Source organism: Stegodyphus dumicola, chromosome X1 (genome assembly GCF_044657685.1).
Source record: "Stegodyphus dumicola isolate Sdum_Otavi_A_Nest chromosome X1, ASM4465768v1".
In the NCBI taxonomy this organism is placed as follows: domain Eukaryota; kingdom Metazoa; phylum Arthropoda; class Arachnida; order Araneae; family Eresidae; genus Stegodyphus; species Stegodyphus dumicola.
The window spans coordinates 241,836,277-241,862,984 of NC_140780.1; the positions used below are offsets into that span (position 1 = coordinate 241,836,277).

Sequence of the window (26,708 nt, forward strand, 5' to 3'; positions counted from 1 at the left end):
CATAACTACTACTCAGAAACTTCTTAAAGAAGGAAAATACGATGACTATGAAGCTGTATTTAAGAAATGGTTGCAGGAAACTATCATCGAAGAAGTAGCAGATAGTGATTTGGGAAATCCTTGTCATTATTTGTCTCATAGAGGTATCTTTAAAGGAAATTCTACTATGAAGGTACGCCCTATATTTGATACTTCGTGTAGAAGTAAGAACTCACGTTCGCTCAACAACTGTCTAGAAACAGGGCCAAATCTTATCGAAAAAATTCCTCCATTACTTACGAGATTTCATCAGAAAAAAATTGGTGTTGTTTCAGATATACAAAAGCCCCCCCCTTTTTTTTTTCAGATATCTGTGGCCAAAGAAGACCAAGATTTTCTTAGATTCATATGGTGGGAAGATTATAAGGAAAGAAAACAAAAAATTTATCGTCACTAACGAGTAGTGTTTGGACTTATGAGCAGCCCTTTCTTGTTAGCTGCCATTCTAGATTACCATTTGGGACAAAATGAAAGCCATTTTCCTGAAACCGTAGAAAAGCTGAGGAATGCATTCTATGTGGATAACTCCATAACTTCAGTAACTAGTCAAGATGAACTTAAGAAATTCATTTTTGTAGCAAAACAGATTCTGGCTACATGTTGTTTCGAGGTTGGGAACATTCCACCAAGTGAACAACAGGTGTCTAACAGGTGAAGAATGTCAAAAAAAAACTTGCCCCTGCTCTTGGATTATTATGGGATAAAACTAAAGATGTCCTGTTTTGTGATCATGAAAAAATTGATTTCAAGCAAAAATCCATTTTTAGAAGATATTTTCTTTCGACAGTTCACAACATCTTCGATCCTACAGGAATTCTGTGTCCAGTAACGATTCGTTTGGAACTGTTAATACAGAATAGCTTGTACCTGAAGATTGTTTGGGATGAAACTTGTTTAGATGATATTTGCCTGGAGTTAAATAAATGACTTGAAGATTTACATCTGTTGACAGAGATCAGAATTCCAAGATATATCCAAAGCAATGTTCCGGAAGAAATATTGAGTTTCATACTTTTTGTGATGCGAGAAAGTCCACCTATAGCGCAATCGTATTTCTATGAAGCGAATGTGGGAAAGGGGTAAACGTTCATTAGATTGAAGATAAAAGCAGAGTGGCTCCTTTAATAAAGATAACAATGCCTCAATTAGAATTGTTACTATGCTTGATTGAAGCTCGTCTTAGTGAAAGAAGTGCAACAGTGAAAAAAGCGATGGATTAAAAGTGAATATCAAGTACCTGTTGGACTGACTCCTCTACCGTTATGTTCTGGATCAAGCATGAAGATAGCTGGGGAACATTTGTAAATAATCGAGTGAAGGAGATAAGAAATTTAACATCAAAGGAACAATAGAAGCATATTCCAGGAAGTGATAATCCAGCTGATCTCCCACCCAGAGGATGTTCTGCTGGAGTTTTGCTCAGATCCAGATGGTGGGAGGGTCCACTGTGGCTTAAATAGCCTGAAGAAAATTGGCCCGTCTCTGAAATTAAATTAAATATGGAAGACGTTTCTAAAGAAGGAAAAAAAGGAATAACTGCCTTAGCTACTTCAACTGCTCCTAACAAAAAATGGTACTTGCATCGTTTTCTAAATATTCAAGAATCATTCTGCTGATAGCTTGGATTCTGCAATTCTTTCATAATTCTAGAAATACTGATCAACAAACTGAAGGAAGAATTATCTGTTCAGGAAGTAGAAGCAGCTAAGAAAAGGCTTCAGAAAGAATCTTTCCAAAATGAATCTACAAAATCAAAGTTGACAGTGCTTTGCATTTTCACTGATGAAGATTAATGAGACTTAAAACAAAAATCATTTGAAGAGATGATACAAATTATTCCGTGTGTCCCATACTTTTACCTTCTGATCATCAAATTGTAGAATAGTTAATTTTCGAAAGACATACAGTACTTTCACACGCTGGAGTTCAAATTGTTTTCACGGATATTCATCAATGATTTTGGACTTTAAGAGGACTTAAAACAGTTCTCTTAAAAAAGGGTAATCGCAAAATGCATTCGATGCAAAAGATATAATGAAAAAAATCGGAACAGTTCCAGCCCTACTGCCTGAAGATATAGTTCGAGACGCTCTGGTTTTTGAAGTAACTGGAGTAGACTTATGTGGACCTCTTTATCTAAAGGATGGAAAGAAAAGTTGGATACTTTTATTCACCTATGCTGTTTATAGGGCCATACATCTTGAACTGATACAAGGACTTCCCACCGACAATTTTTGTTGGGCTTCAGAAGGTTCATAGCCAGATGTGGACGACCAAAAACTATGTATAGTGACGATGGTACGAACTTTGTCAGGATTAACAACCTCTTTCTTTCACTCGATTGGAACAAAATTATGCAAGAATGTTCTATTTTGAAGATTACATGGAAGTTCAAACCTCCACCACAGCTGCGTGGTAGTGGGGGGAGCTGATGGGAGCATGTTATTCAGATGGTTAAGAAAATTTCGAGAAGAATATTAGGAAGAGCCTGCTTGAAATATGAGGAGCTGTGTGCCATTCTCTGCGATACGGAAGCTGTAATCAACGCAAGACTGTTAAATTATTTGTCTGAACATCCTGAAGATTTAATGCCTTTAACACCCTCAATGTTCATTGAGGATATAAGAACGGTGGGAGTTCCGGACTTGGACCATATAGATGAAGTCAGTATCACTAAAAGATATAGATATCATCAAAAATTACGACAAGATGTCAGAAAAAGATTTAGAGACGAATATTTGAGTCTCCTAATTCAGTCCAGAGATAATAAAGCTACTCAAAGACAAATATATTTAGGAGACGTAGTACTTGTGGGAAGTGACAGCAAAAAAAGATTTGACTGGCCATTGGGCCGAGTTATTCAATTATTCCAGAGTCAAGAAAAGATAATTATGTTAGAGTGGCAAAGGTGAAAACAGCTGCAGATGAATTGATCCGTCCTTTACAATGATTGTATCCTTTGAAAGTGATGGATGACAAGAACTTGTTTTTACCTAAACGAAACTAATTTAACATTCCTGCTAGTAAAGAAATTAAACCTCCTGGTAAGATAATTAAAACTAGATATGGTAGAACTATTGTAAAACCTTTGCATTTTAATTAGTTTTCCCCCTTTTATGATTATACTATGTATTCTTTAGCCTCGTTATTAAGTACATTGTATTTTGATTATGTTCTGCCCACCATAAATCAAAAGGTAGGAGGAGATGTCGCGAGCAACTCAACGGTTATATAAATGTAATTTTTAAAAAGGTTAAAAAGGTTAAATTTTACGGTTTGGGAACATTGTATTGTTTTTATGTTTCAGAATTTAAAAAAATTGCACCATGATTTTGCATTAAGGTGGATTGCCTGTTTTATAGTGAATTAATTGGGTGGATTGCCCGTATTACTTAATTATAAATCTCTCTTTTTTTTTAATGGAGTACTGACTGAATGAACAAAATTCAGGTAGAGTCTCATAATAGATACAGAATAGCTTTTGCAGAAGGAAAGCATATAGTATTTAACTTTCTTATGTGATTTTCTTATGTGCTTCAACTTCGGAAACATTAGTTGTATTACTGCAAAAATTTTCTAGTGTTTCTGAACATTTGTTAGAAGATTATTTAATTTTAATTAAAAATTTATTAATTTTTTAATAAAAAAATAACTAACAGAAATTTAATAAAAAAAATAACTACAGGTTCATGGATAGCATTATTTTTCAGTGAGACTTAATCATGAAAGATAGGAAAGAATAATATACGTTCAGCCTACGTATTGTTTTTTTTTTTTTTTTTAATTTCAAAATTATAATTACACTGATGATTAACAAACTCAAGTAGATCTATCATACCAGTTTCGAAAAATTTATCAAACTATTTGAAATGAATGGTTACTGGTTATTTGAAAATGTCAAAGCACATGAGAGCTTTCTAACTAAAGAGGCTATCACTTCTAGGAATGCACGGCTATGCGGGACAATTATGAGAAAAGAGATTCTAGTAGCACTGCTTTAAGTGGGAGGCTTCCAAGAAATGTTTCGTCTAGGTAAGAGCAACATGTCCCAGCTGTGAGCGACATTTTGAAACTTTCCCGAAAATGTTCCATCTGGAGACGTGTTCCTCGTATGTTCAACCAATCGGAAGAAAGTTCTGCATCTGAAGGATCACAGGAAACATTTAATATGGTGATGGCTCTCACTGTGAAGTCATGGAGAGTGGAAATAGAGGCCGATTTAATTATTGCTGTTTTGTTGTAATATAACTGCTCGAGTCATTTTAAAAATGTTTACATATTCATTAAGAATATAATCGTGGAAATTTAAGAGTTGGCAATATTTTACGACATTCTTGCAGTTCGGATTTGTTTACAAATTTTTCGTCGCCAAAGTTCACCAAATTTGTCATATTTCATGCTGATCATGTATTATCACTGTTATATAAATAGAATTTTATTTCTTAAATTTAAGTTGAATATTTTTTTTAATCCGTTTGTATATGTGCAGCTTTTCTTCTAATTACTTACCTTTTAAATTGTTAATTGCATAATCAGTGACACATTTTAAACAAAATAAAAGATGCATAACAAAAGAAAAGCATAGTTTATGTAATAATGAGAATACTCATTAAATTTGCCTATTATTTTCATGTTATTAATGAAATACTTTTGGATTATAAATACATTAGAAACTATACTTTTATTGTAAATGCTACATATTGAAACATTAGAATTTTATCGATTTATTATTATAAATGACAAAAAACATTTGTATATACATTCATTAATATAAATCTTATTCATTATATTAACACTAATAAATATACAGCAACAACTTCTAAACCATCGCATCTCTCTATCTGTATGTAAATATATGACTTATTAGATGTGTATATATATGAATACAAAACAAACATTGCCAAAAAGTTTATTTGAAGTTACTTCTAATTCATATAACGATCATGTAATTGGCAGCAACTGTAGTCATCAGTTCTTTGCAAATTATTATGGATATGTAATAATCAGTTGAAAAATAATTGATGAGCATTTGAGTACTAAAGACTGTACATATTTTGTTTTTGGGTTAATTCATAATTATATTACATGTATGATCTACGTAATATAAACATGACTAATAAATAATAAGAAATGTAATAGCTGTGCATTTATAACATTTGATTACTTAAAACAGTGCACAATTGATTATCACTTTCATGTGTGTTTACATAATGAATTGTACTTTCCAATTATGTGCACAGACCTACTAGTGGCCGAAGTGTCACTGAACACTGATAGTTCTGTCTGAGGTTAGAATGCCGCGAACGGGCTGGCTACATGGGCATTTTCTTGGTTTTCACCATTTGTAACTGGTATACGAGCCAGTTTTAAAAAATGTTCTATAAAGGGATCCCTCCTGTTAGGCAGATATCCTTCGAGGCTTTGCCGTAATCACATAAAAAACTCATGATGTGCACCTCCTAATTTCTAGAGTTGGTATAATTAATGTGTTTTCGGTATATTATATTCGGTTCTATGGGACAGTAAACAACTTGCATATGTTTGATTGCTCATGTATTATACTTTATTTAATCTTCATTTTGCTGAATAGTATCTGCTGGCTGTGAGGGTGTAAATATCAGCCATATAGATTTTTGTCATATAAGATCTTTTTTCTTTAATTTTAATTTTAATTTATTTTTATTATGTGTCTGTTTGTTTGTTTATATTTAGGGACAGAACAGTAATTATGAGCCATAAAGTTAGTCAAGAAAATACTTTTCACCAGGTCACAAATTTTCCAGTGAGGCATCAAATTTTCATTGGAATGCAGACATCAGAAAATACACATAAGTAATGTCTGATAAATAGACTTATCCAGCACACGTTTTAAACTAGTCTTAGAATACAGAATTTGGCTATTACTGATGTAATTTATTGCTATAACCAGAAGAGTGTTTATCTGTTACTTGAAGTGCTCAGAGTGGAGATCAAAGTGATTAACTTGATAACAATCATCTTTCTATTATCTTCCATAACTAACAATAAAGTTTGAAACAAAAAGAGTGTGAGCGATACAAAACAACATGAAGAAGAAAACTTCACTTGAAAGGAAACGTCACTTTTGCCAATCTGAGTGATAACTGATTCTTGTTTGACTTTTAGCCTGTTTACCAAGTGAAGATGGTAACTCGATTTCGCAGATTTAAGAGCAATTCTCAGAACTGTTCCGGCAACAAATATTGTATGTGATAAGAGCATAACTAACAGGATATCTTCAGGGAGCATTTTCTCGGGGAACTGGTTCATATTCAGGTTAGGCAAGGGGAAAACCACAAAAAACGAATATGCAACTAGCCTGTTCGCCTGAGTCTGAACCCCAAACTACCAGCATTCTTTAACCACTTGACCACTGGTTGAAATGTATCATAACTACTTCTGCCAATAAAATCACATAGTATATAAGTATAAGTCATCTGACAAAAGACATGTTTCATTTAAAAATATATAACATAAATGTTAAATGTAAAAAATTTTATGTTTCATGTTATTTCAAAATTTGATTATTTAAATAGTTATCTCATATTTTACATAGTGACATATAAACTTTTAAGTCTGCATCATTAAAAAGATAACTATGCAGGAAGTCAATTAATTATGCAGAATTTCCGGCACTAACAATAACATTAATTATGCAGAATTTCCGGCACTAAAAATGGCACTAAATTAGTGAATTTATTTTCATGGATAGGTTTTGCACATGATTTACTTATGCTTCTGAATTTAAATGATATTGTAGATTATTTCTAGAATTAAATCTTTTATATGTTTGCACATTTAAAAAATTATTTTGCCTTTTTTTCTTTTTTTAGGCTTTAAATTTGCTTTTTTACTTTTATATGTGTTTGTTAAAATTTAAATTTAAATTTGTTTAAATTTCATTCCTTGCAGCAATGGTGCAAAGAACATTTAATTAAATTTATATTTAAATTTAATTTTTTTAATTATAATTAAATTTATTCTTATGAAACAGTAGCTATTATATATATATATATTTAAATTTAAATTTAAACAAATTTAAATTCTAAACAAATACGTATAAAAGTAAAAAAGTAGAAAATCAAATTTAAATTCTAAAAAAAGGAAAAAAGCCAAAATAATTTAAAATAATTTAAAAATATGCAAACATGTAACAGATTTAATTCTCGAACTAATCTACAATATCATTTAAATTCAGAAGCATAAGCAAATCAAGTGTAAAATCTATCCATGAAAATAAATCTACTAATTTAATAAATTAAAATTAAATTAAACAATTTTTTTAAAAAATGCATATGTGAATGATCGTAGAGTAGGCAGGAGACAGACTTATCAAGGGGAAGTTGACTCCAAACCTAACTCTCCAATCATTCAATTCGTGTTTTGTCATTCATGCTTTGCTTATGCTTCTGAATTTAAATGAAATTGTAGATTAGTTCGAGAATTAAATCTTTTACATGTTTGCATATTTTTAAATTATTTTAAATTATTTTGGCTTTTTTCCTTTTTTTAGAATTTAAATTTGATTTTCTACTTTTTTACTTTTATATGTATTTGTTTAGAATATAAATTTTTTTAAATTTAAATTTCATTCCTTGCAGCAATGGCACAAAGAATATTTAATTTAATATGTATTTAAATTTAATTTTTTTAATTAAACTCAATTTATTCTTTTGAAACAATATATATATATATATATATATATATATATTACATTTTCAAATGTTTCACAATAAAAGAAATCCAAGAAAATATTATTACCCATTTCTGCATTGGAAGGCTGATAAACAAATTTGTACATATTAGAGATCCAGTCTGTATATTGCTTTGTATATTATGCTGCATTTTAGCATTCACAAGGAGATCATTTTCCTCTTTTCTGAACTCCATTATTTTATGAAAAATTTTCAGTTGTAGTGTATGGTATTATTCAACATGCACCTTTCATTGCATATTTGAATTACAGTTGAATTTGATAGTGAAAAGTAGGGTAAAACCTTATTGTTAATTAATTATTTTATTTATGTTATACACACATCAAGACAACAGTGAGAATTTCACTAAGTTCAGTCAAAATTTAAGTATAATATAATTAAGTATAAGTTCAGTTAAGTATAAACAAACCTTGTTATGAAAGAATGAATTTTTTTTTTACTTGCTGCTCAGACAGAAAAGGAAAATAAGGGTGGCATATTCATCATCTGAATATACGACATTTGATGGCATAATTTTTAAATTTAAAACTTGTTTACTTCAAGTGTTGGAAATATGTTACTTTGAACTTCCATGCTTATATTTATTTCACTACATTTTTATGAAAAATGAAAATGGCACTAGTGCTCTGAACCTTTCATATAAAAGTTATACTCTAAAATGGTAACTTACCTGTAAACCTGGCTGTTCCCAAAACAAGGGTATGGAACCTCTAATCTGAATATATGAACAGATCATATTATTCAGATAGATAACCTAAAATGAGCATATTTATATATAATATTAGCACCGAAAAACTTCAGATTGTTTTGATTTCCACAATACATTTTTATCATGAATCATATTTTTTCAAAATGAAATTAAAAATAAATAATATGGACATTCACTTTTTAAAACATATAACATCTTAATATAAAATTACATTTTTATCATGAATCATATGTTTTCAAAATGAAATTAAAAATAAATAATATGGACATTCACTTTTTAAAACATATAACATCTTTATATAATATTACATTTTTATCATGAATAATATATTTTTAAAATGAAATTATAAATAAATGATATGGATGTAGGATCCGGAATTTAAAAAAATATATGATTATTTAAAAGATCCTCAAAATTTTAGCCACCAAGATATTGTGGCGATAAGAAATAGGGCGGCCCATTATGAACTAATAGATGGTCTATTGTTTTATACAAAATCTACGAATAATAACAACAAATTTCGACCTGTCATCCCAGCTAGTCTTAGATTAAATATCTGCAGGAATTGCATGATTTGCCTCTGGCATCTCATGATGGTATTCGGAAAACCGTCGAACGCGTACGCTAAGCAGTTTATTTTCCTGAGCTGCAAAAGTTAACAAGGGCATATGTCCAGTCCTGCCCAACATGTCAAGCAGCTAATTTCTGCCCGCCCGGGTTTTAAAATAGCATTAGATCAGTTTCAAAGGAAATAATAGGCATCAATTTATTGTGCCCTTTCCCGAAGAGTCAGTTAAATAAAAGTCGGTATCTCCTTGTTATGGTTGACAATTTTAGTAAATGGACCGAAATTGTTCCTTTAAAACGAGCCTCTGCAAAATTAGTTACTGATTCTATTTGAAATAAATATCTTTTAAAATACGGGGTGCCCCTAAAAGTTATATCGGATCCTCAGTTTATAAGTAAAATTTTTTAAGACATGTGCCAAAAACTGGCCATACGTCATTTAAAAATCGTCCCATATCGGCCACAACCAAATATAGCGGAACGGGTCTATAGAAACATAGTTAAAATTATTCGTAGTTAAGTTAAAAATTTTCAAAAAGGCTGGGATAACTATGTCAACGAATTAGCTTTCGCCCTTAGGACCAATAAACATGACACAACGAGCAAAACTTCTGCTGAGTTATTTTTAGGCAGAAAGATTATAACGCCGTTAGATAAATTATTTTATGTTCAAAAAAGAGCCCCTGAATTTCAAATGGCCAATATACAAAAATTAATTAACGAAGAAAAGAAAAACACGGAAGTAGCACAAAAAAAAAAAAAAAAAAAAAAAAAAAAAAAAAAAAAAACTGTACTATGATATGAAACGACGGGGAGTAACTTATAAGGTACGGGACGAAGTGTTAAAAATTAAGCATTCGCTTTCTTCAGCACCAGAAGATAAAATAGCCAAGTTCTATTCACGATTTGAAGGATAATATGTGATCGAAAAAGTAACCCAGGCTGTAGTGGTTTGAAAAGCCAAGAATGGTAACACATGTATGGCAAATATCGATAAAATCAAACCATTTTTCAATCGTAATAAAATGAAAATCTTCAAAGATCTTTTGCAGGATCTGGCACGGCAGACATAATCTCCAGAGGTGGCACAACGACAACCACAAGAGTCAACTACAAGTAGAGAGGTAAACAAGAAAAGAAAGTTCCCCCTTTGTAAAACTGAAGGTAACAAGAAAAAGAAGCCATTCTTCCAACCAGAAAAGAGAGGGCACGACCGCCCCCAACATAAAGAAGGTGAAAGTTCTGAAGGTAAAAGCATGAAATCTTCGGACAGATGGATAGGCTGCAGACAGAGAATAAGCGGCTATGGCCTTTACCAAAAAGCTTGGCACTGGTATTGAAGGCAGGCTATTTTTTAGTGAGCCGAATTAGCTGCAGGAATTGCATGATTTAATGCGAAGAGAGCCAGGAGAAATGGCCGCAACCATAACACAGCTCAAAAACGGAAGAGTGAACCATCGGATAGAATTCTACGCAGCAAATGTCCGCGAATCGAATTACATTTTTATCATGAATCATATATTTTCAAAATGAAATTAAAAATAAATAATATGGACATTCACTTTTTAAAACATATAACATCTTTATATAAAATTACATTTTTATCATGAATCATATATTTTCAAAATGAAATTAAAAATAAATGATATGGAAGTAAGAATAAGGAATGTAAAAATACTCGTATATATGATTATTTAAAAGATCCTCAAAATTTTAGCCACCAAAATATTGTGACGATAAGAACTAGGGTGGCCCATTACGAACTAATAGACAGTCTATTATTTTATACAAACACTGCGAATAATAACAACGAATTTCGGCCTGTTATCCCAGCTAGTCTTAGATTAAATATACTGCAGGAATTTCATGATTCGCTTCTGGCACCTCATGGAGGTATTTGGAAAACCATCCAACGTTTACGTGAAGCAGTTTATTTTCCTGAGCTGCAAAGTTAACAAGGGCGTATGTCCAGTCCTGCTCAACATGTCAAGCAGGTAATTATGCTATTTTCCACTTCCGGCCAGAATTAAATGCTTTAACTTGTTTATGCAAATTGTACTTGCTAACACTTAAGAGTATTTAAGTTGTGGCTTTTTGCCAAGAGTTAGAGAGAGAGGGCAAGTGAGCCGCCTTGCCACTGCATTCTTACGAGTTTTCAATCAGTTGCTGCTTGCCTTTAAGGTCAGAGGTTTAGTCCTTTTGATATTTAAAACGTATTGTAGTTTCAGCAGTTTGCGTACTACCTACGTAACCTTTTAAAAGGGCCAGTCGTAGTGTTAGGCATTTGTAAACTAATTCAAAGTTAGCTTTTAGTTAGAGTTTTAGTTAGTAGTTTTATATTTTTACATTCAGACCACAAGTGGTTGGTCTCTGTATCCCGAAGTACGGGAGCACCTGTAAATTAATAGAGAATAAAGAGTTCAGTACATCCTTCCTGCTTCTGTCGTATATTCCACACATACTTGAACATAGCTTTAGTAAGCTCCCTGTTTCTATTCAGGATACGTAATATTTCCAAAGCAAGTCAAAAGACATACAAGTCCTGAGATGGACATTCACTTTTTAAAATATATAACATCTTTATATAATATAGTCATCACTTCACAAAACAAATAATTTTTATTATGAATTTCTAAATGTTTCATTTCTTTTCAAACATTGGTTACAGCTATGAAAACTACAAAACTAAATTAAAAAATACTGAATAACAAATTAACCTATAAATTTTTCCTATTACAAGATGTAACTTTAAAAAACATTTATAGCTATAGATATGAATATAGAGAATGAGTGAAATGTGTAATATTTTACACCATTACATCAAAAGTAATCTTACCTGCTCTGTTTCAACAAAATTTGCAACACATCCTTCATCATTAGTACCTCGAACATTAAACCTAGTTCCAGCTCGCTCTGAACTAAGGCGTGAAAATATGCAGCCTTTAGCCTGAAGATGTCCCACATATATAGTTCGAATTTCTATTCCACCACATATTATTTTTAATAACCAGTCTTTACAATCAATACCTTCCTTGATGAAATTGACATGCATGTTCCTGTTCCTGTAAAAGCAATCATATAAAGAAGAATTATTTTATAAAAGAAAAGGTACAAAATGAAGTACAAGGAATTTACAAACCTCAAAATTATATTTTAAAAAATTATTTTTTAAAAATTTGAAGACTTATAATTTTATTATTCAAGTTCCTTTTGAAACAAATTATTTCATAATATAAAATTACATCAAACTAGTCTTTCATTATGTGCCTTTAAGCAAAAGGCAGCTCACTAAAAAATAGCCTGCCTTCAATACCAGTGCCAAGCTTTTTGGTGAAGGCCACAGCCGCTTATTCTCTGTCTGCAGCCTATCCATCTGTCCGAAGACTTCATGCCCTCAAATAAAGCTTTATTTTGCCTTCTGATTCACTCCTGCGCACATCACATCAGAAAGATGGCATATATCTTATCATATTAGCCTTGCAGACGGGCTACTTTTTCGGGCCACCTTGTAGCATCTTATGAGGTTACTTTTACAGAAAAGGGCTTCCATATGTTAATTTAATATTCCTTTTACAGAAAAGTTACACATAAACTTAATATAGCTAAGAAAGCAGAGCATAGTGATCTTGTTTGCTCTTGTTCTTTCAAAAATGGAACTTGACTATAATGCCCCATCTGTAAAAGTTTAGAAATTAGTGCTACTATCAAACATGCTGTATTACCTATTTAAGCAGACATTACATGTAATTAATAGAACATTAGGGATATGCATTGTACTTTAGTTAACTAACTATCGTATAACTGACAGATCTAAAAACAATTACTTATTTCACAACTTCATTACTGAAGTATTTGTACTAAAGATAAATGGCTGTCATGATTTCTCTCTAATAACTCATGATGTTGGATGTAAGTATGGAGTTTAATTTTTATTTTACAACGAAATCAGATAATCTTGGGCTCAGCGATTTCGCCGAAAATCCGCATAATTATAAGAATTTAAAAAGTGTATGCATTTGCCAAGCATGACCTCTCAGAAATATGCAAGAAAATCAAAGCTGAAGTCCTAAGAAACATGCATATTTTTTTAGTTCTACAGCCATTCAAGTCAGCAGGAACTACAAGTTAAATAAAAAAAATTCAAGAGCCGCAGTTCTGATTTCCAGCCACCGCGCTTAGAAGTGTCAGCTAATTTTAATAGGATTAAACTGAAAAAGAAAGAAGGCACAGAGCCCATTGTAATAATGCGAAAAAATTTTCTTTCGCGAAGTATTACACGGTAATCTGCAAAACAGAGCTATCGATTTTTCTTTATGCTTAATCTATACATACTTCTTTGGAAACAGTAAAACAAATGAGATGGGACAAAGCGCAAAATAAAGAAGATAAACTCAAGATACTAAAATTATTTTAAAATAAGCATTTGACCCAGCAGGCTTTTTGCATAAAAGCTATAGTTATTGCCCCTCCCCATAAAAGCTACATTTTAGTTTCCTTGCTAATAATAAGATGACCAACACACGAAGATAAAAATCTAACCTTAAATTATTTAATTAATTTATTAGATAAAACTGGAATACCAGTTTTGTTTCCTTTTTTCCAATGCGATTCACAATTATACATAATGCCGTTAACCCTTTGCCTACAAATCTAAAAAAAATTTTTTTACTCCTTTTCTATCCAACTGAAAAAAATAAGTCATAAATAAGGTAAATTTAGCATTTGGGATTTTTTGACAAACGGTTTTCAAGCCAAAGGCTGGGATACATGTGTCCCAGCCATAGTTAATGGTGGAATACATATGTCCCACACGTAGCAATCGACTTATTAAGCACACCTAATTATTCTGGAAAATTTTATTATATGAAACAGATTTACATCATTTGATACAGGGTAAAAAGTATTCTTTGTATAACCCAACATTACACATTGGGCAACTTATATTTGTTCTTTTCTCTACGTTCATTTCTGTACAACGAGCACAGTGGTGTTTTGATTTTCCAACTATTGGAAGATGATCCCTGTAAGTACTTTTTAACCCAGCAATAATTGTTAAACTTTTAGTGGGACATGTATGTCTCATTAGCAGTCAAAGGGTTAAATTAAATTTGATGTACATCTTCAACGCATTTTTCTTCTGTCTTAAAAGCCCTTAAATGCTTTAAAATAGATTCAATACGATAGTAAGCCTTAGAAAACGGGATTATTTACTGTTGCTCATTACTTTGAAGATTAGCGCATTAGTTTTTAAAATAGCTTAAAATCATTTTATATATAATATAATTTAAAATACTATATTACTGATCGTTAAAATGTTTGGTTTTAGCACATATCCTGAATTGGAATGACATTTTAAAAAAAAAAAAAAAAACTATTACTTATTACAAAGTGAGCTCCATTTAACGAACCAAACAGATGAATGGAGAGCCACAGCTTTGATGTACTTAGCATAGATATTACAATAAACGGACGAATGTAGTAAATGAGTTTCCAGTTAAAATTTCCATTCCAGCAGAGCACTTTTTTATCGTTATTATAAATTCCTCTAACATTACTTTATTTTTATAAATAATTACTTATTCATGAAAAATATTTTTAAAATATAACACAAAAAGAAAATACTTTTTGCTGAATACTCAGTAGCATTATTTTTACTCTTTTCAAAAAAAAGAAAAAAAAAATTATGAAAAATACAGCTAATAAATTTTTGATGGATGAAAATTGTGATATTTGAAAATGCAGTCAAAGCTTGTTCTTTGGATAGCTCAGCAAATGAGTTTTAAGCCAATGCTAAAATTTGAGTTGTTCACATAATGATTCCCGAAAGATGAAAAGATATTTATAAATGTAAATATTTTATGAATGCAAAAGAAATGCACTTTTCTTTTGAAATTTCAAAGAAAAGGTCTTTAGAAAAATTACAATCGTGATATGCCATCATGCATCAGATGTGTTAAATGCTTAAATATTTTATGTTTTGAAAGTTTTAGTTATAAATAGAAGCTATGAACTATAAGTAAATCTGTGGAAAATTATAATAAATTAAAAAGAAGTATATAATAAACTTTTATGCAACTTTGATATTTCAGCATTTTTTGTTTTAATACCTAGAAAATATTTTCAATAATAAACTTTCTTTAAAAAAAGAATTTATAATACCTATAAAAATGTGCTCTGACAGCATCTGGATTCAAATTGCAGACCCTTCAGCTGCAGCACTATATTAAATACTACATCATCAATACTCCATCAGGGCAGTGGATCTTAAAGCATATACATGTTAGCTTCCATTTTCTTCCTTATTTCTGAAATGTTATATTGCTTTACAGCATTAACATTGAAAGGGGCAGACCACAGTTTTTAAGAACTGAGTACATTTCTAAAAGAAAAGGTGGAATTACACGAAGATCATCTCAGCACAAAATCTGATACTGATCATTTAGCAGAAGGTAAAGAGCAGGATGGAAAAGTAGCGAATTAACACTCAAGATACATATGAGTGAAAATACTGCTATATGAACATATTTAATGGAAACAAAACATAAAGTTCTCTTGCTAAATTAAAATCATTCGAAACACATGACCATGATTTTTAAAGATGGTTGAATGAATTTCACATTTCAAAATGTAAAGTGAATTAATCCTACATAAATGTATTCTAAATTACAATTGCTTTCATTGTCTAGTGATATACTCTTGGTAGCATTCAAGATACATATTCAAATTCAATACCGCTGAATTAGCTGTAATTAGCGGCCAAATACATGCCTAAGTATATGACTGTCGCCTGGAATTGTATTCAAATTACACTGCATTCCAAAATTTGTCAAGTTACTGTTATAAGTTCTGGAAATGCATACTTTTTTAATTTGCATATAAATATCAATTTTTCTTTCATGTTTAACTTCATGTTCTGAAGGCTGCAGTGAAATATGTTTTCCTTTATAATGCTGAATAGCATGAGATCTATCAGCAATACTTTTCTTTTAATAAAGAAAAATGAAATACGGACATTTTCTCTATAAACAGAACAAGTCACTAGTATACGCGCATTTACTAGTATAAGGACAAAAGTTAAAATCAACGAAATAAAAATATTCAGATATTTGTCACATATTTAGATACTGAAAAAATTCATATTAAATTGCTATTGAACAAGAAGGAACTTAGGAACTACATCTATTGAAATGCATTAAGTTCTTCCATTTGAAGTCAATGTCAAATGATGTTTGAGTTTGACAAATTACTAATACTAGCGCACTTCTGGATCTATCACAAATTTCTTTACAGCATGTAAGATATTTATTTATTTTATATAACTAGTTATTTTATGTTATGCATTTTTACTGTCATTTCTCCCTTTCTATTTTCCTGAAACAATGCAAATTTTAGCTCGCGTGTATTTAATTGCGATTTAAAGAGATCATACTTGAGTGAGGGTTTGAGACTGCTTTAGTCAGAGCATGTTCCACCTGTTGAAGGCCACGTTACTAGTTGATATTCTACGATAGCATTAATTATTCTTGCCGACAGTGCTGTTCACGCCGATGTAAGTTTCAACCAACTAGCTAGTTAATTATTTCTGCGTAGCCTTGGGTTAAATAAGACTTAGATTTAACTTTATTTTTTTAAAGCCTAAGCCATAAATGCTGGTTGGATTTGTAAGCATCAGGAGTGCCTTCTATTCGACTAATTGAGTTCTTAATAAAAGGGTTTGTAGTAATCACGAGGTGGTATGCTCAGAGGCTAAGGGTATGTAGTTGCTTGCTTGTGTCGCCATCTATTAGCACCAATGAGATGTGCAGACCCGCACGAGTTTTGCACGTCCTTGAAGATGACAATAACCTTGGGATTCGAGCTTGGGTATGTTTCATGTGAATCGAATTCTCTACCACTAACACAAAAGAGCTCCCGTGCGCTAGTTTCAAGAATTCCGGCTTTTCAGTTCAGCCTGTGATACGAAGCGTGAAGGTGCTTAGTCCCCTCGCTCGTGTTTTGCTCTGTTGGTACTGCGTAGCATTTTCTGTTTTGCATTCAGCTCAAAGCAGGTTGGCCGTACGACCTTACGGTTGTTGGCTGTAAAGGGCCTCACCGAGCTTTTGCACTTTTTAGCTCATTGTGACTTTGTTCCCTTTTATGGATTTGGACTTACGATTTGCATGATGATGGAACGTCTTTTTGATGTAATTGCATTACTCATCTCTGAGCTTGAAGCTAAGCGAGATTCGAAGATTCAGCTCTCCGAGCAAGAAGCCAGAGACCTCACCATGCTAGAAGGCTTTCGGGCTTGTTTGCATAAAAATCTTACTGCTCGCCTCAGCTGTAACGCTGCTAGCCCCAGCTCTAATGTCGCAACGATTAGAGCTGATTAGAGCAACCCACCTCACCTGGAAATTCCTGTCACCATTGCCTTGATGGAAAACCATGATGAACTTCGCTCAAGTCAAAAAAGACCTCTCAGTCCTACTCATGACTACAGTGTACCTCTGGCAAATCGGTATTCCTTTGGAGATGACAACGAGCAGGAAATTCCCCTAGACGTTGACAGTGAAGATGATGAATGTGACCATGGGTTCACTAAAATTTCGAAGAAACCCAGGCATCACCGCTTCAAAGGGAGAACTCCAGCTACTTGGACACTCAACGCCGACTAAAGCAACCAAATGACTTCTGATTCGCCAACGGTGATCCGTGCTAAGACGCCGCAACCAATCAGAGACTCTGCGCAAAATGAAACTGTTCTCCCGAACATAGCCACGCCCACCAGTCAGCCCACGATAGAGCTTCCAGCTGCTACACTATCTAGTCAGATCCCCGAGAAGCCGGCTGTAAGTACGTCTCAGACGGAAAGCATGGTGCGGCCTATCAGTACTGCAGATGAGATCACGTACACGGCTGGGCTAATAAGTGATGCTCATAATTATGAAGCTGGCACCAATGAGATCAGTTCAATAACACTAAGCCGCGCCGCCACACAAAACATACCCAATGTAAACATGGACTCAGAACCAGTTGAGAAGGACTTAGGTAAATTTACATTTCCTAAGAAAGTAAGTACCAAAGCCCCACCTATCATTATTCAAGATGGCAAGTATTCATGGTCCAAATACAGGAAAATGATAAGGGAAGCAGGTATTACGCTCAAATCTGGTAATATGAAAGTGCAGGATCACTACGAATTAAAAGTAGATAACATACAAACGCACAAAAGTTTGACGGCGTTACTAAACTCCAAGGGAGTAAAATATCACTCATTTATTCTGCCTGAGAATAAGAAAGTTAAGGTTGTAGTACGCAGCCTACCAATCGATACTCCACTCACAGAGATCGCGGAAGAGTTAGTTGACAGAGGCTTGCCGGTAGAAAAAATTACACAACTTGTCAGACGCCGAAATGGTGAAAAATACAATCTGCCTTTATTCTTAGTTATCCTAAGCAGAAATTAAAAGGCAAGAGGAATTCACAACATAGTGAAGTTATGTGGTCTCAATGTTAAGGTTGAAGCCTACAAAGGTAGAAAAGGGCCAGTGCAGTGCTTTCGACGTCAGGCATTTCATCATGCTCAGGCAGGATGTAGGCATGACGCGAAATGCATGAAATGTGCTGGCGATCATTTATCGAGAGATTGCCCTAAACCACGTGAGGAGAAACCCAAGTGCATTAATTACCAATTAGAACATACAAGCAACTACAGGGGTTGCCCGAACTTGCCTAAAACAGATTCAAAAAGCCCACCCAATCAAACGTTTAACGACAGGGTTATCACAAACAAAACTTATGCGGCTGCTGCTAGCGGTCAGAGTTTCAACAATAACACAATGAAGCAAGGACCATTTTCGAAGGCCTTAAAAATCTTGTCGAAGCCATTAAAGCATCGGTAATACTACAATTAAACTTAACTTCCAGTACCGCCACTAGCAGTTTCAACGCGCAAACTAAGTCCCTACCAAATCATGGATAGTAACATCAACAGTAGCAGGCCAATTAAAATGCTAACAATCTTAGAGATAAGAAGGATGAATTCGAGGATTTCATCTACGATAATGACATACAAATATGCCTTATTTCTGAGACACATGCCAAACCGGCTGATAGGCTCAATATTCGTAATTTCAGGTCCTACCGATGTGACAGATTTCATCACAGAGGTGGAGGCGTGGCCATATATGTGCACTGTAAATATTCTTCATGTCTCATCTCCACGGATAGAAGCAAAGGTTACGAAATTGTGATCACTTCCATACAACTACCCAAATTTGGGGACACTTTGTTCGCCGCCATTTACAACCCGACTAACAGGCTATCAGAAGAGCTTTTCAGGGACATTATCTCAGACTCTATGAACATTATAGTAGGAAGAGACTTAAATAGCAAACACACGGACTGGGGATGCCGCGGCATCAACCATAATGGCAAAGTTCTTTAGAAATTCATAAGTAATCATCCTGTGGGGATCTATGCACCCAATTCGCCTACGTTCAGGCCGCATATTACAGGGAACATTCCAGATATCTTAGACATTATACTGTCTAACACTAATATTAATATTATCCTGGAAGTACATGACGATCTTAGCTCGGACCACTGCCCGGTGGCAGCGACACTGGGGGCTGCAAGTATAAGCTACCCAACTACTAAGACTTACACAGATTGCACGATGTTTCATAATGTTGTTAAGAAGCGGCTCCCTAGGCCAGGAGTACTTAAAACCCAAAATGACATCAACAGGGAAACTGACTCTCTCACTGCATGCTTAAACAACTATTACTACAAGTCTACCAAAATCACTCGGATGACAGATACGCTTACTAAGTTCCCTAAATTTATTAAGGCACTCAAGACTGAAAGAAACCGGTTACGCAGAAGCTACAATACTACCTGGGATCCGAACACGAAAGCCGAGCTCAATAGAATAAGTAAAAGACTCAGGAAGGAAATACAGGATTTCAGGCAAGAAAACTGGAATGACAAAATCGCTGAGCTTGATATGGATTGCGATGCTTTCTGGCGCTTCACTAAAATGCTTAAGCGCACGCACCAATGCGACAGGCCTGTAGTAGCAAATGGTATGACAGCCTACACTGATAATGATAAATGCAAGATTTTCGCAAATCACTTAAAGAAGCAATTTAGTCCCAACATAACACCATGCAATAATTCGTTTGCACAGAAAGTTCAAAATGAAGTAAATGAATGGCTGAAGATGCCTAAATCGTTGAATGCTGATAATTCGTCCGCAGTCACCACTGCTGCTGCACCTGCCCGTGTTCATCCAACCCCGAGACCTTTCATGCCTAATTCCAATAGTCAGTTGAATGATATGCAGTCACTTTTTTCTGTTATGAACGAATTCCAAAGAGAAACTGGTACTAATATACCTACTTTAATTCAAATTTTCAATAAACACTTGCCAAAACTTAGAAGTGCAAACACATATATGGAGAAGATATACATTTTGTATATAGTAATGGAAGAGGTCAACGGGTTAGGTGAACACTCTATTAATGGATAGTTTGCTTACTATTGTGACATGGAATGCAAATGGCCTAAGGCATAAGTTACATGAATTTCAATTGTTTATAGATCAGTACAACCCTGATGTCTTACTCCTACAAGAACATAAGCTTAGTCCTACCTTTTCTTTCAGCATACCCAATTATTCTCAGTACAGACTGGACAGAGTGAGACGTAATAGTCGCAGCCTTGGAGGGGGACTCCTCATTCTAATTAAGCGCTCCATTGCTCACCATCACACATTACCACAGCTTTTAGCACTTGAGGCCTTAGCTATCACAATCACTCCACTCACCTCACCACCAATCACTCTTATCTCCTCCTATGTACCAAGCACACACAGATCACGAAGGATAATTTCGCAAGATTTTGTTGCCCTATCCAGACTCAATAACAGAATTATATTTGGAGGAGACTATAATGCACACCACCGCGAGTGGAACTGCAGAAATGACACATTCCTTGGACGTGTAATACTCGAATTTGCCGAAACGGCTGGGTTTACCATTGCAGCTCCACACACCCCAACACGTTACGAACAAACTTCAGCTTCAGTACTGGATTTCTTCTTGTTGAAGGGTTGTGCCTCCAAACATGTTGAAGCTCTGAACGATTCTCTTCAGACCACAATCCAGTCATTATTGAGCTGGACGTCTCTGTTCGTAACTCACCACTCAAAAAGGCCTTTATCACTAACTGGACTGGTTATACCAAAGCCTTAAACAACACCACACTGTTCATCCCAACACCTCAGACGAGCGATGAGTTTGACGCACTAATTAGTACTTTCACCAACGAATTACAAACTGCTCTGCAAAACAATAGTACCTGCACCACCAACCGACCAAAGAAATGTAACAGGCTGCTCATTAACCTTATTAAAAGAAGAAATGCTGTAAGGAAACAGTGGCAGAGCTCACGTTACCCTCCTGATAAAACATTGCTCAATCAGCTTAATCGACAAGTCAGATCCCTAACACAGCAGATCGCAGACCAAGACTGGGCTACTTACTTATCCTCTGTTTCCAACGAGGATAATTCAGTCTGGAAAACTACCTCCAAACTGAAAAGATGCCACACAAACATTCCGCCCTTAACTGGCCATGCAGGAATCGCATATACAGCGACTGAGAAAGCTGAGTCGCTTGCCGATCACTATGCTACTCAGTTCTGCACAAACAACATTTCACACCCTTACACAGACAATCTTGTCACACAAACACTCTCCAAATACTCAACACAACCCCACACTACCAACACCTCCCCTGTACTGCTTGAGGAGGTCTTTGACTACATCGAGAAACTGAAAACTAGGAAAAGTCCTGGCCTGGACCAAATATCGAACAAAATGATCAAGAACATGGGACTGCACATGCTGTTAAAGCTCACGAAGATCCTTAATCACATGCTCCGGCTGGAGCACTTCCCCGCACTGTGGAAAACGGCAGTCATTACTCCACTACCCAAACCCGGCAAGCCTTCAGAAGATCCTGGATCATACAGGCCTATCAGCCTTCTTCCGGCACTCAGGTTGCTGAGCATGTGATTATGAACAGACTGCTTACATATGTCGAAGAACACAACCTGCTGATCAATGAACAGCATGGATTCCGCCGAAAGCACTCGACTATCCACCAGTTGTATCGGGTGACTGAACTCATTTCCAAAGGCCTGAATGACAAAACCACTACTGCAGCACTGTTTCTCGATGTAGCCAAGGCCTTTGATCGTGTCTGGCACAGGGGCCTACTCTACAAACTCATTAACCTGGGCATACCAGGGTACATCACACACATCCTTCACTCTTACCTAAAAGGTCGACAATTTGTCGTTCGTGTTAATAACACTATCTCCACCCCCAGGCCCATTAGGGCTGGGGTCCCCCAAGGGTCCTTCTCGGCCCCCTCTCATTCAACCTTTACATGAACAACATCCCACAAACACCCAACACCACACTGGCACTCTATGCAGACGATACTGCGATTCTCTCTCAAAGCGCATCTTTTAGCTCAGCCGTCACAACATTACAAAACCACATACACGCACTGGAATCATGGCTTGTCGCATGGAAGATCCAAATTAACGTCCAGAAATCTGACGCCATCCTCTTCACCAGACTACGAAAGGACATTGACAGAAACATCACGCTCCATATGTATGGAGAACCAATCCCCTGGACTAAGCAGACCCTTTATCTAGGCGTCATTTTAGACGACCAACTCACTTGGGCCCCTCACATAACACATATACTATCAAAGTTCCGAGCGCGTAAAATTACACTTATTCCCTTAATTGCTCGGAGCTCAGCATTGTCTCTCGAATGCAAGTTACTGATCTATAAAGCTATTTTGCGTCCCGTGCTCACTTATGCGTGCCCCGTTTGGGGATATGCAAGCCCCACTGCAATAAAAAGGATTCAAACTACGCAAAATGTTGTCTTAAGTGAGTTAACTAAGAGCCTCTGGTTCATACGAAATAAAGCAATTCATGAAGAAACAGACACTTTAGAAATTCAAACATATTTCGCTGAAATAGCAAAGAGATTTTTTGACAATATCAACAAAGTCAACAACCCCACAATTCCAATTTTATATTATGACCCTACAAGTAATATAAACAAAAAGAGACCTCGAGCGGTGCTTCGGCACCTTCTCTAGGCCGTCCTTTATTGCGTAGTTTCATCCAAAAAAAACAAAACAAAAAAAAAAATTCAACTTCTGTATTCTCATTTTCTTTTTTGTATTACTGCATTGTATCTCAGATTTATGTTGTTATACCTCTTTGTATTACTTGTACATATAATATATGTTCACATATGGATCTCACACTTCTTCGGGTAGCATTATCTGGCATTTCTTGACTCGATATGATTCTGTGCACTTGCTTATACTTCTCTCGCACCGCACGCGTACTGCCCCCTGGGGTAGCAATGTTTCTCCTCGGTTCTACAGACGTCCTTCAACTCCTATGCCATTATGCCTGTCTACGAATTCTACCACTTTATCCAAGGACTGTTATGTAACTTTGTTTACTTTTCCTATATGTTAGAAAATCGGACACTGTGTTATTCACGGGGTAACGCACCTGCGTAGGAACCCGATTTGCAAGCCCCCAGCCTTGCCCGAACCGAAGATGCCTACTGCACTTAATGCTAGTGGGCTCACTACTCCGAAGGAAGTTACGAAGATAGTCGCTAAACTTAATTTAAAGAAGGCGCCAGGCATTGAAGGGATCACGAATCTCATGATCAGGAATTTTCCTAAAAGTGGCATTACAAGACTCACAGGCATCTTTAACGCTTGTATTACGTGTTGCTACTTCCCAGAAAGCTGGAAATGTGCGAAAATATTTTTGCTTCCCAAACCCGCTAAAGACATCACAAGTAGAAAATCACAGGCCGATTAGTCTTTTATCTAATCTTGCCAAGATACTTGAAAGGATTATCTTACAGAAATTTCAGCCCTACTTGCAATTCCTACCTGATGAACAGTATGGCTTTAGGAGTGAGCTGTCTACTGCGAAACAACTAATTAGACTTGTTGAGTTCATTGGATCCGCACTCCATCATAAAAGCTGCACAGTACTGCTCATGCTAAACGTGGCCAAAGCATTTGACCGCGTCTGGCATGAGGGTCTAATCTACAAATTAATCAAGTTTAATATTCCCAGAGAGCTTATCTTAGTGACACATTCTTATATCACAAACAGATTCTTCACTGTGAGCTGCAGACAGAGTTATTCTGGCTACAAGATGATGTCAGCAGGGTCCACAGGGGTCCTGTTTGGGGCCAATTCTTTATTTATTCTATGCGGCGGATTTTCCAAGGGACAAATTAAACTGGAACACGCTACTCGCCTGCTATGCGGATGATATGGCGGTAGCAGTTAAATCAGTAAATCCTAACTGAGCCATTAGCGTTTTGCAAGATATTGTCCTTGATATTGAAGAATGGTGCTCCAACTGGAGGATTTCTATTAATCTATTAATGCTGATAAGTCTCAACTGCTTATCGTACGCAGGAAGAAATTAAAAGTTGTTATTCAGCCACTATACCTATTCGGCCAGCGGGTATCCACAGTTGACAAGGCCAAATATCTAGGAGTTTATCTAAATCAAAGATTAACGTGGAACACCCATATCAACTATGTAGCTAACAAAACTAAAAGTGTTGCGCAGCAACTGAATCTTCTACTTGGTAGGTGTTCTAAATTGGACCTATTGAAATTTGAATAATTTATATTAAATTGGAATTTGTCGCAGGAAGCGACAAATTTATCTTTCCATTTTGCGACACATTTCGATGTGTTACGCCTCGCCAGTTTGGGCTACGGCAAAGAGCAATGAACTGCACAAATTACAAGTTGTACAAAATAAAATCTTGCGCACCATTACAAACGCACATTTCTATATTAGGAACAAACTAATGCATGATGATTTGAAGGTAGAATACATTGATGTACAGTAATTAAACAGTAAATTTATGATAAGGGTTTAAAATGCACGGCGGGCAATTTTAATGCTTCTTTAAACTACATATGCGTCCCAGAAGATGTCACACTAAGGCCTTTTACTGCTCACAGAATGCAGGACCATAATTTCGTCACTTAGGCACACACTTTATTACATTTCTCATTGTAAATATCATTAATTTACACTTTATTTGTTTATTTGTTCATTTTTCTGCAACTTGATATCGCTACATTTGCACATGTATGTTTTGGTTACGAATTTTTCTCACAACCTCTTCGATAAGTGGTAGTTATGTAACGATTATCTTATACGCTTCGCGGCCAACCGGCCCTCTTTCCTACCTTGATCCGTTTCCCGGCTGGGATTTAGTTGATAGTTTACACTGTGATGTTCCCTAGGTATTAAAAGAACAGAGCTTATAAAAGCAGCAAGGCTACATAAGCATATGCAATTCGCATTTGAGCATTGGTTCTCGAGATCGCTACACACGCCCATCCCAAGCCTCTCCTGATGCGATATGAGGGGAAACCCGGTTGGTGGGCTTGGTTGCAAGCCCAATGCATTGATGAGATTGATCATTGCGTTGACGGGTGGTGTCTGCGGCTCCAGTGCATGAACGAGCTCATTTGGATCCGTTGATGCATGGTAGATGACTGAAAGGTCCCGGTCTGTTGGCATATGTGTGAAGGAGCATCTTGGCATGTATGACGTAGTTCGTTATTTGTCCTCATTGGAGAAGGAGTCTAGGTCTTTCTTCGGGTAGCAACTGTCGATCACGTGGTGCGAGAGACCTCGGTGGCTTCAGATATGTTGTTGTTCGCTCGTGTCGCCATCTATTTTACACCAATGAGAAGTGCAGCAGCACATGGGTTTCGCACGCCCTTGAAGATGATAATGACCTTGGGATTCGATCCAAGATCTGTTTAATCAAGGGTATGTTTCATGAGAGCCGAATTCTCTACCACCAGCGCAAAAGAGCTCCCGTGCGCTAATTTCACGAATTCCAACTCTTCCAAATTTGCCAGCTTTGAGTAGTTCTCTACATCGCTACAGGTGTTTTACACCCTTCCTACGTTCTGCTGTTTATCTGCACATAGCGATAATTCGCTTAGTTCTCTATCAGAGTCTTGACTTAGTGTATGCTACCAAAAAGAGTGAGACTACAAGCATAAAATTGTCAAAATACTTCTAAAGCACAAAACTGCATTTAACAGCTGCATCAAAGATTCTAAACATTTACTTAATGTAAAATTTTGTAATGTCTCAAAAAGTACTAAAAAATTTCAGATCCAAATATGGAAACTTCTTTATGCACTCTAAACCTAATACAGAGTATTAAATATTAAAATAATATATACAATATAATAAATTAATATAACTTCATATATAAGCAATTAATAAAACTAATTTTGAAAACTTTTTATGAAGATAGCATTTAAATGTAAAATAAGCAAGTTGTCACAGAAACGAATCTAAGTTGAGATTTTCAATCTGCTATTTAGAAAAAGGAATATTATAATTAGACATCATTCAACATATATATATATATATATTGGAAACATACAGAATTTCTTAAAATTTTGCCTTCACTGGTTCAAACGGATAAAAATCTTGAAATATCTACACAAATTTAAATGCAAAAACTACAATTAACAAAAATCAGTGGTAAAAATTG

The 26,708-nt window shown here is 35.1% G+C and overlaps 1 protein-coding gene across 2 annotated transcripts in view; it reads right to left on the reverse strand.

Moving 5' to 3' along the window:
* The window catches only part of Synj (synaptojanin), a 227,582-nt gene that overhangs the window by 145,005 nt on the left and 55,869 nt on the right, over positions 1-26,708 (reverse strand). For both annotated transcript variants that reach the window (XM_085807291.1, XM_085807290.1), the window contains exons 4-5: positions 11,885-12,110; positions 8,443-8,526 (exon numbers count right to left, since the gene is read on the reverse strand). In XM_085807291.1, coding sequence (XP_085663417.1) covers positions 8,443-8,526; positions 11,885-12,110 — 310 coding nt within the window. The remainder of the gene's footprint in view (positions 1-8,442; positions 8,527-11,884; positions 12,111-26,708) is intronic.